The 11,029-nt window shown below is 54.6% G+C and overlaps 1 protein-coding gene and 1 pseudogene across 1 annotated transcript; both read right to left on the bottom strand.

The window, feature by feature from the left end:
• Positions 1-9,164, bottom strand: part of LOC112551733 — a 13,696-nt pseudogene extending 4,532 nt beyond the window's left edge.
• Positions 1,359-4,064, bottom strand: LOC112551729 (natural killer cell receptor 2B4-like). The gene is made up of 3 exons (XM_025214341.1): positions 3,926-4,064; positions 3,276-3,590; positions 1,359-3,185 (listed from the first exon to the last, which is right to left on the bottom strand). The coding sequence occupies exons 1-3, from the start codon at positions 3,981-3,983 to the stop codon at positions 3,061-3,063; spliced, it is 498 nt and encodes a 165-aa protein (XP_025070126.1). The 5' UTR covers positions 3,984-4,064; the 3' UTR covers positions 1,359-3,060.
• Positions 9,165-11,029: the final 1,865 nt, after the last annotated feature.

Below are 11,029 nucleotides of genomic sequence, written 5' to 3'. Positions count from 1 at the left end.
GCCCGGAGCCGGCTCACCTGGGAGGGAGACTGTGGGGGCGCTCGGCTTTGGCCCAACGAGCTGCAGCTGCCCGGGTCCTCGACCGCCTTCCTGGCGGCCTTCCTCCCTGATCATCGCCGCTGCCCCCGGCGGATTGGTAGAAGAGGCACCGGGAAACGCAGCCTGGACAGAGGCGGGCACGGCTGGGTGCAGGGCGGGATCGCCGCGGAGCTGGGAGCAGGGAGGCAGGGGTTGGGGGGGCCGGTTGCAGGTTGGTGGCCCTGGGTCTGTGCCGGGCAGTGATGCAGTGCGCACCCTGCATCTACACTGCATCCCACTGGATCCAGCATCAGCCCTCCCCCCCTTCCCCCCCACTCCCCACGGAGCTGCCCCGACGCAGGGACATCGATGCCCCAAGTGTCAGGAATGGGGGGCGGGAGAGGGGAGCTGTTGTGCCCAGTGCCGCTATATTGGGTCTTGTACCGGGTACAGAGACTAAGGCATGGGTGTCCTAAATTAGAAGCAAGTTTATTGAACCCTGCCAGATACAACCGTAAATGAATAATGAAGCATTTTCAGCGGTTATAACTGAGCTGTACTTAGTGCAAAGCAAGAAAAGATGCTGACCACCCCAGGATTGAATGGAGGTGACGTCAGAGCACGGCCAGTCCACGAGCTCTTTACTGAGGTTCCCAACTCTTTCGTCTGCGATATGGATGTTAGATCCACGACCAGATCGTTCAGGACTAGGTTCAGGAGGGTACATGCCCTCCCCTTTCTTTACATACCAGATAGCTTGCATTTCTTAATACATTTCTTAATACAAGCTATAGAATACAGAAAATCAACTCAAACCTTTCTGCTAGTGCATATTATCAGTCATGGAATCATAGAAAATAAGGGTGCAAAGGGACCTCAGGGGGTCACATCCAGTACAAACCCTGCTCAAAGGAGGACCAGCCCCGATTAGATCATCCCAGCCAAGGCTTTGTCTAGCTGGGTCTTAAAAACCTCCAAGGATGGAGATTGCACCACTTCTCCAGGTAATCTGTGTTGCTGTTTCACCAGCCTCCTCCTGAGAAAGTTCTTTCTAATATCGAACCTCAACTTTCCTTGCTGCAGCTTGAGCCCATTGCTCCTTGTCCTGTCATCTGCCCCCACTGAGAACAGTCCAGCTCCATCCTCTCTGGGACCCCTCTGCAGGGAACTGAAGTCTGCTATTCATCCCACTCCCGTCCCTCAGTCTTCTCTTCTCTAGACTAAATCAGCCCATTTCCCACAGCCTCTCCTCATAAGTCCTGTGCTCCAGCCCCCCAACCACTTTTGTTCTCATTTGCTGGACTCTCCAACTTGTCCACATACTATCTGTAGTGGGGGACCTAAATCTGGACACAAGACTCCAGATGTGGCCTCACCAGTGCAGAATTGAGGGGAAGATTCACTTCCCTTGATCTGCTGGCAACGCTCCTACCAATGCAGGCCAGGATGCAATTAGCCATCTTGGCAACATGGGCACTGCTGGCTCATACCCACCTTCTTGTCCACAGTAACCCCAGGTCCTTTTCTGTGTAGTTGCTGCCCAGCCAGTTGGCTCCCAGCCTGTACCGATGCATGGGATTGCTCTTTCCTAAGTGCAGGACTTTGCACTTGTCCTTGTTGAACCTCATGAGACTCCTCCTGGTCCAATGTTTCAATATGTTTGGGTCACTCTGAATTATAGCCCTACTCTCCAGCATATCTACTACTCCCCTCAGGTTGATGTCATCTGCAATCTTGCTGAGGGTGCACTGCATCCCATCCTCCAGGTCCAAGATGAAGACATTGAACAAAACCGACTCCAGGACTGATCCCTGGGGGACTGCACTTGACACTGCTTCTGTTTGCCAAATGTGGTTACCTTTAACTAGGAGTCTCTATTCCAAGGTCCTCTTTTCATTCTTAGGTTGGGGTAGGTTTGCTCTCACTGTTCCTCCTTTGCTCAGGCTATATTTATTCAATTTAGTTAGCCAACTCTCCAATTTGTTTTTAGCCAGGGACAGTATTTTTCCATCTGCTCCTTTCATTGGATGCATGTCTTGACCACAAGCTAAGTGTTCAGCTTAAGATAATCACAGAGGTCAAAACTCAGGCCTGAAGGCCTCTAGGTCCCAACACAGCACCATGCGAGGTCCCTACCTGAGGGTCCAAGCCTGTGTAAAGCCTCCCCAGGGCTGGTGTCTGCCTGGACAGAGGAGCAGGAGCAGGGGTCAGGGCAGGTGTCCAAGGAGGAACAGAAGTGCAGGGGTAGATGGCAAGGAGTCTGCACCATCCTGCACTTGACAGGGAACAATGTGGATTTCTGGCAATTTTGTCTTGTTTTATGCTGTGTAATTGTATAGCTTCAAAGCATTTTTCCTTGATGGTTAGCCAATTAAAGTCTGAACAAAACGAGGAGGAAAATGGTGACCATCACAACACAATTGTTAAATTGCCTGGTTCCTGTTTTTGGATTTGTCCAAGTGTGAAGACTTGTGTTTCTCGCAATTAAATGTGATGGGCCAGGAGCTCTCCTCTGCCATAGGTGGATGGGGTTGGGCTTGCTGCAAAAGGGAAATGGAGTGGCGGGGGGGCCTTGAGCACTAGCCCTGCCAGTGAAGAGCCTGGCATGCAGGGACTATGGCATGGGCAATGCTGATGGCTGAGCGTGCCCTGAGGGCTGTGGTGCAGCCCCATGGGGGTCTTGCGAGGGTGGGGGAAGCATTGCGCCTGCCAGGGTTCAGAGACAGAAACAGGACAGAGAGGGAAGCTTTGCTTAGAGGCCACAGCTGCCTTGGGGCAATGTTTTGTAATACCTGTGTCTTTGGGCCCATGAGTCCAGCCGATCCCTGCCTGAAGATGGGGTGCCGAGGTCTGCTGGCCCTTCTGGGCAGGGCAAGAGGCAGCTGTGGGGGACACCCTGTGTGCCGGGGTGCATGTGGGCCTGCAGTGCTGACACTCAGAAATGCACCCCACAGACTCTCTGGACTCTTCTGCTCTGTGCTGCAGCCTTTCCCAGGCTTTCCATCCCAGAGGGGAGCAGGGCTGGTGTAGGCTGGATCCTGCTCAGTCCCATTTTGCCTGCTTGCTAGCCACGATGTGCACTACCATGGTCCCAGTGATCAGCACCCCTAGTACCAGCAGCAGGACGAGCCCCTTGGCCTGGCAGTAGGACAGCGATGAGGCTGGAACTAGAGCAAGGCAGCGGGTTAGAGCCAGTGAGAGGGGCTGGGTGCCCCCAGAGAGGGAGCACAGGAGGAAAGTGGCACCCCCAAACTCACCAAGCACAAACAGCTGAAAATTACTGGTGATTCCAGAGCCATCCCTCAGCTTCATGTCCATGGTGTAGAGGCCACTTTCTTTCTCTGTGACTGAGTTAATCTGCAGCGACAGATTCCCAGGGTGGAAAGAGACTCTGCCAGCAAAAGGCAGAAACGGACTGGTCAAGGTGCCGTTCTGATCGTGTCTGAGGATCCAGTAGTGCTCTGAACGTAGTTTCACTTTCCAGTTGATTGCCACCCAGGACGACGGCCATGTCTTGGGCTGAAGCTGAACCGTCTCCCCAACAGCAGCCTTCACTTTTACTTCTTGACAACCTGGGGGTTCAGAAGGGCAAGCGGGAGAGAAAGGTTAGCAGACCCCTCAGCTCCTTAGGGAAATACAGGCTGCCGCACACTTCTCTTGGGTGCAAAGGGCACTTAGAGGCAAGCCATGTCTTGCACTTTCTACAGAACAAGTAGAAAAGATGACTCCCCATGGAAGCTCCTACTGCTTTATGATAACCCTCATCCCAGCCCAGGGCACTCCTCTGCAAAGCATGGCACAAACACAGCTCCCAAAGACAGTCTCTGCTCCAAAGACCCCCCCCGCCCCTCCCATGCCTGAGCTCGCCCAGGCTGCACCCAGGGAAGAGCAGCCCCTTGTCACTCACCTCCAGCTTGGAGGAGCAGAAGGAGGGAGAGCAGGAGGGGTCCGAGAGCCCCCTTCATCCCAGCTGAGCTGCGCAGGGCAGGCAAGTGCAGACCAGGCGGTGGAGAGCAATGTTATGTGGCCAGGCTGAAGAAGTCAGATGCAGAAATGATGAATAATGAGGAAGCAGGCTGACTTCTCCCTTCAGGATTCAATCCTGCAGGCCCTGAGCACCCCACGAGTGTAAGCAGCCCTGCATAAAGCAAGGGAGAGGTGGCTTGAGTGGGGCTGGGCTGTGGCTCGGTCACCCAGCAGCAGAGGAAGTGTGAGAAGAGGCGGAGGGCAGTGTGACTGGACGTTGGGTTCCGCTTCCAACACCCTCATGCACCGGTCATGCTGGGGCATGGCAAAACCCTGACTCAGGGGTGCCTCCTGCAGCATAGAAACCCCCTCCCAACCCAGCCCGCTGGCAGTTCCTTCTGCTTCATTCCTGGCTGCACAAAGCGGGAACGGTCAGAGAAGTGCAGTGACAGGGTGAAACTACCAATGTCTTTACTGGAGATTCATTGCACAGGAAGGGAGCAGACTGGGGGATGGAAGAGGTTAAAGGAGAGGAGGGGGTTTAATACTGCCATCACTCAGCAGCTCAGCCAGGATCCATAGGGCTGCCCACCCTTTCCCCTCTCCCTCACTCTGCTCCATGCTGGGGCAGGAGCCAGCCTCAGCCCCGGCATAGCCAAGATCTCCCTGTGCTGAGCTAGTGCAGTACAGGCTATTCCTGTTGTTGTTACCTGTGTGACGGCCCCAGGGCCAGGTCGGCCAGTGCCACAGAGGCAGGAAACAGGTTGCGGTCCTACCGTTCACCAATTGCACCCGATGCATGAGACAAACACGGACCCTGGGGCTGCTCTTACATCAAAGTGCCACTGCTAGTGCCTGCCAATACAGTGAGGATGAGGTATGTACCAGCCATGGGATGTCCAAATCCCCCCATCCAGGCCCTCCTGCCTTGCTGGCTTGAACGAGCAAATCCTGCTTGGCCAGCTGAACTGTCTCAGTGTTTCCAGGATCCCAGGGCTCTAATCCAGACTGGTTCCTGTGCGCACGGGGAAGCTGCGGGTTGGCATCCTAGTGAAACTGCCAGGAGGATTTCCCATCCCCTGGCTCACTGACCTGAAATGCCCCTTGTTACCCCCAACAGACGTGCTGCCCCCTTACTCTTGTCTGCTAAGTGCTGAGCAGATGGGCTGAGACCGCTTCCCATGAATGCACGGCTGCAATACCGTGACACTGAAACCATGCAAGGAGGCTATACTCATTTCTCATTCTTGTTTTAAACTTAATTCAATTTCCAGGCCAAATCTGTTCCAAATTAAGTTGCATGCAAGCTGGAGGCCTTGGGGTTCAGATGCCCCCTCATCTCACTTACACTGAGCCAGAAGGAGGAAGCTAGAGGGAGAGCCTCACAGCAGCCCCTCATCACTATAAACTGTGTAGCCAAAATCCTTGCCTTGGAGGCATTTGTAGACTCTTGCAGGGCTGCCCACGCACGGTGCAAGGGACAGGCCTCTACCCTCAACAACAGCTTACAATCATAGGGTCATAGAAAATGAGGGTGGGAAGGGACCTCAGGAGGTCTAATCTAGGTCCACCCCCTGCTCAAAGCAAGATCAGCCCCAGCTGCATCATCCCAACCAAGGCTTTGTCTAGCTGGGTCTTAAACACCTGCAAGGATGGAGATTTCACAATGTCTCTGGGCAATCTATTCCAGTGCTTCACCACCCTCCTAGTAAGAAAGCTTTTTCTGAATATCTAATCTAAACAATCCTCTGTTGCTGCAACTGGAGCCCATTGCTCCTTGTTCTGTCATCTGCCACCACTGAGATCATTGCAGGTCCATCCTCTTTGCAACCACCCTGCAAGGAGTTAAAGGCTGCTATTAAATTCCACTCAGTCTTCTCCTCTGCAGACTAAATAAGCCCATTTCCCTCAACCTCTCCTCACAAGTCATGTTCCCCAGCTCCTGAACCATTTTCATTGCCCCCCACTGGACTCTCTCCAACATGTCCACCTCCTTTCTGTAGTGGGGGCCCCAAAACTGGACACAGGATGCCAGATGTGGGCTCCTCAGTGCTGAATAGTGGGGAAGAATCACTTTCCTCGATCTGCTGGCAATGCTCCTACCAATGCAGCCCAGGATGCCATTAGCTTTCTTGGCAACAAAGGGCACACTGCTGGCTCATATCCATCTTCTTGTCCCCAGGTCTTTTTCTGGAGAGCTGCTGCCCAGCCAGGCGGCTCCCAGCCTGTACCACTGCATAGGATTGCTCCGTCCTAAGTGCAGGACTTTGCACTTGTCCTTGTTGAACCTTGTGAGACTCCTTTTGGCCCAGTCCTCCAATTTGTCTAGGTCACTCTGAATCCTAGCCCTACCCTCCAGTGTATCTACTACTCCCCCCAGCTTGGTGTCATCTGCAATTTTGCTGAGGGTGCACTGCATCCCATCCTCCAGGTTGTTGATGAAGACATTGAACAAAACTGGCTCTAGGACTGATCCCTGAGGCACTGCTCTTGATACCACCTGCTTCTGTTTCCCAAATGTGGTTACCTTTAACTGGGAGTCTCTATTCCAAGGTCATTTTTTCATTGCTAGGTGGGGGTAGGTTTGCTTTGCTTGAATTTGTTCCTCTTTTGCTCAGGCTGAATTTATTCAAATTAGTTAGCCAACTTCCCAGTTAATTTTAAGGTGGGGACAGTATTTCTCCACCTGCTTCTGTCACTGGATGCTTGTCCTGACCACAATTCAAGATAAGCAAAGATTCACAATTCAAGATAAGCAAAGATTTTGACAAAGGTCAAAACCTGAAGGCCTCTGGGTCCCAACACAGCACCCTGAGGGGTCCTTGCTCCTGGGTCCAAGCCTGTGTAAATCCTCCCCTTGGGCGCCAGGGCCAGTATCTGCACGAGCAGCAGGCCCAGCCCCTCGGCCCATCAGTAGAGCAGTGCCTTGCCTGGATGGAGGAGCAGGAGCGGGGCCAGGCTGGGCACCTGGGAGGCCACATCCCCAGGGCAGGTGTCCGAGGAGGGACAGAAGTGCAGGGGCAGGTGGCAAGGCTTGTCAGGAGCTCCCCTCTTTCAGGGCTGGGCTGGACTGGGCTCACGGCAAAGGGGGAATAGTGTGGGGGGACCTTGGGCACTAGCCCTGCCAGTGGAGACCCTGGCACACAGGGACATTGGCACAGGGAAGGCTGATGGCTGAGTGTGCCCTGAGGACTGTGGTGCAGCTAGTAGGGCTCTTTGGGAGGAGGTTGGCGAAGCATAGTCCATGGCAGGGTTCAGAGATGCAGATAGGGATGAGGGGGGAAGGTTTGTTTAAAGGCTTCAGCTGGCTCCAGGGCAGCAGTGTATTGTACTGCCCATGCCTGTGGGCCCCTGAGCCCAGCCAGCCCCTGCCCTGCAGACTGGGGGCCAGGGTCTGGTGGCCCCCCTGGGCAGGGGAGGAGGCAGCCTTGGGGGGACCCTCTGCTCCAGGGTGCCTGTGGGCCTGCAGTGCCAGATGCTGCATCAAGGACTGGATTCTGGCACCGGGACTCAGACCCCAAACACCCACCGGCAGCTTCCTCTCCGTGCTTCAACCTCCTTCCCTCCCAGAGGGGAGCAGGGCCTGCATGGGCTGCGCCTTGTTCAATCCTGTTTTGACTGCTTGCCAGCCACGATGTGCTCCACCATGGTTGTGGCGATCAGCACCCCCAGCACCAGCAGCAGAATGACCCCTTGGCCTGGCTGTAGGACAGTGGTGAGGTGTGGGAGGGCGGTTGTGCTGGAACAGAGCAAGGGAGAAGTGGCTCGTTCTGCCCCGTGGTGTTTCCCCTGGGGGCAGTGGGGATGGGGCTAGCCCCTGGGGTGCTTCCAGGGGGGAAGGAGCCCTCCATGGAGCTCTGGGGCTGGGCCCTCCCTGCACAGAGATGGTGCATGTGACTCCCTCTGTAGTAGGGTCAGGGGAAATCTGTAGGGCAGATATTCGGGGTGGAGAAGGGGCAGCATCTAGAGTAAGGTGCTTCCTAGCAGCAAACATGTGGGCTTGATGCTTGTTCCAGAGGGGAACAAGGCCTATAAGGCCCAGCTTATCTTGCAGTAAACGTCAAGTGCACAGTGCAGACAAGAACAAGGTCCTGCTCCCCTCTGGGAGGGAAGGCCTTTAAGCCCCAGCTTGGGCGATGCTGGGTCCATGCAGGAGGGTCCTGCAGGTGGAAGACCCTCGCAGGGATGTGTCCTGTGTAAGATGCCCCTGATGACTGATATTTCTATCCAGGGCTCATTGCTCAGAAATATCTATGCTCGTGAGCTCTTAGATTGGAGATGACAAGGGTGCTGCACAACATGTCTTTACTCTGGCTGCGGCTGCAGTGCTCAGAGCCCGGATCTGTCCAGTGCCCCCTGCTTCGCTGATGTGTGGGGAAAGCACAGACTGCTCCCCAAGACTGGGACAGAAGCCTGAGTGCTCATCCTGCCCTTCCATGGAGGGGGATTCACATCCCCAGGGTCATCCATCTCCTTGCCTGTGCCCTTCCAGACCTTTATATTAAATAGGCTGTCACACTTAAAACGTCGGGGAGGAGTGCCATGGGGTCTTGGATGGGGAGTGACTGTTTAACCCCTACATTTTCAGAATTATCTTTGCTACAGAGTTAAAAAATTACTGCACTCACTATAGAGGTGCAGTACGAAGAGCATGATGAATATGCTTGTGCCCGTGATGACTTCTGATGTGTAGGACCCCACGTCCTCCAGCCTCAGGTCAGTGATTTGCAGTGAGGGGCTGTCATCAGAGAGCTGCAGGCAGCCCTCTTACTGACTGTCTATCACAATGACTCTTGGGGGGGGTCTCCTGGTATCACATTTGCTAGCCTGTCTGTGCCAACAATGCAGCTAGCAGCGTCAAATCTCTCCCCTGCCAGGATCCCGGGAGGAAATGTGACCATCAATGCCAGGGTCCCAACCAGCTCCTTGGGTGCTATACCTGGAAATGCTCCGAACCATACTGCACCTTGACAGGGAACAACATGGATTCAGGGTGACAGAGCTGGACCCCACTGTGTACACACACATTGCTGTTGGTCTCAACACTCTCAGTCCCATTTCAGCTGCTTGCCAGGAACAACGTTCACTGTCACGATCCTGGCGATCAGCACCTTGAACACCAGCAGCAGGATGAGCCCCTTGGTCCAGAGGGGAATGGGGGGCAAGGGAGAGTGACCCATACTGTCTGGCACTGGCTGCTCTGGGAGGACAGGGCCAGTGCCTGGGCTGCTTCCAGAAGGAGGAAAAGCGCTGCAGGGAGCTGCTCAGTGGCATGTCTGAGGGGCTTTAACCTTCTGAGGCACTAAGCTCTGTCCTGTCCCCCACGCACTCCACAGACGTAATCAGCAGCCCCCACCCAGCTGCAAACTCCTCCTGCACAGAGTTTCCAAAGTTGCAAAAGCTTCTTTCCAAATTGAAAAGAACCCTGCAGCTCCATGATTTCCCATTTCAAACACATGTAAATACCCAGTCCTCTTTGACCGAGGTCCAGGACACATTCAGATGAGAAACCTTCAGAGGACAAGCAGATGCTTCTAAGCCTGCTAGGCTGTTTGCAGGCTGCTGCCTTGTATTTTTGTGCAGTGCTCGGTGTTATCCCCTCACCCCCTGGCACAAGGGACAGTGCTAATACTCCTGTAAGTGCTCATGGAGCAGCAGCTCACAGGAGCTCCTGTCCTGGGGAAACGCTGGAAAAAACAGCACCACAGCAAGACCAAAAACCCTCCCTGCTTTGCAGAAACCAGCAGCCTGCACTCACCCCAGAGTTACCCAGAGATGTGCTGAAATCTTCATCCTTGCAGGTTTTTAAGGCCTGGCTAGAAAAAGCCTTGGCTGGGATCTGGGCCTGGTACCAGTTTGAGCAGGGATTTGGACTAGATGTGACCTCCAGAGGTCTGTTCCCACCCAATTTCCTGTGATTCTATTTACCCGGGGTAAATGCACCCCCTTCTCACTCACCCTGAACTTGGAAATGCAGGAGGAGGCACAGCAGAAAGGGACAGAGAGCTTCCCCCATTGTGGCAGGCATGTGAAGGGCAAGCAGTGGGGAGTGAGGCTGGAAGGAGTCAGACAGAGACATGACTGAGGAGAAACCAGGCCGACTTCCCCATAGAGGGCTCCATCCTGCAGGTCCTGAGTGCCCGCAGGTGCATCCAACAGTGAGGACGTTACTAGAAAGCAGAGTTGCTTTCAGTGAGACTGAGACATGCAGATACCCTTGCCAGGAACAGTGAAGGCATCAAGTACTGAAGGGGACCTGAGTGAGCCCGAGGGAGGTGGCTAGAAGCCAGGACAGTTCTGCCATACAGCAGCTTTTCGGGCGGTCTCTGCCCCTGCCTTGATACGGTGGGACCTTGCAGAGACTTGACTGAGAGGCATGCTCATGCTGCACACGCTTCCACCGCAGCAGCTATGTGCTTCCTCCCTCCTGTTCCTTCTCCTCTGTGGTTGGGCACTCCCAATACAGGGTGCAGAGCGCTCACAGCAGTGCCAAGAGATGTGGAAAACTGCAGAGAAGAAAACCTCATACCAGTTCTGTCATCCGTTTAGGAGGAAATACTGGCACAGAGACAGGCATGGAGGAGGGGGGAGCTGGAGGATGGAGATGGACACACAGCACCTGCAGCTAAGGCTTGAGGCGAATGGGACATTGCACTTGGCACCCCTGGCATGAGGGCAACCCTGAGGGGCCTTCCTTGCAGTGCCTTCTCTATGGTACTTATTGCTACTTTCTTGGTGAGGAGGTTTTAAGAGACTCAGCACAGTAGTTCCCACTGCCATGGAGCAATTAGGACCTGGTGTCTGGACAAAAAGTTTCTGGGTCCAGGCAGACGTCACGCAGCCCAGAAATCTGCACGGAGCCAGCGGGACACCGGGGAACATGGAAGCTAGGAAGGAGTCTCCGTTTTCCATGAAGTCCGGTGTAGCCAAGATCTTCCCGCTGGAGGTGAAGGTGGGAGGCTAACTGCATTACCGGGGGCAGGGTAGTACCCCGCCCAGAAAGAGCTGCTCGCCGCTAGGAGGAAACCCGCCTGCCTGGGCACGG

Source organism: Alligator sinensis, unplaced genomic scaffold (genome assembly GCF_000455745.1).
Source record: "Alligator sinensis unplaced genomic scaffold, ASM45574v1 scaffold811_1, whole genome shotgun sequence".
Lineage (NCBI taxonomy): Eukaryota > Metazoa > Chordata > Crocodylia > Alligatoridae > Alligator > Alligator sinensis.
Note: the sequence above shows the minus strand (reverse complement) of the source record. Positions and strands in the feature narration are given on the sequence as shown.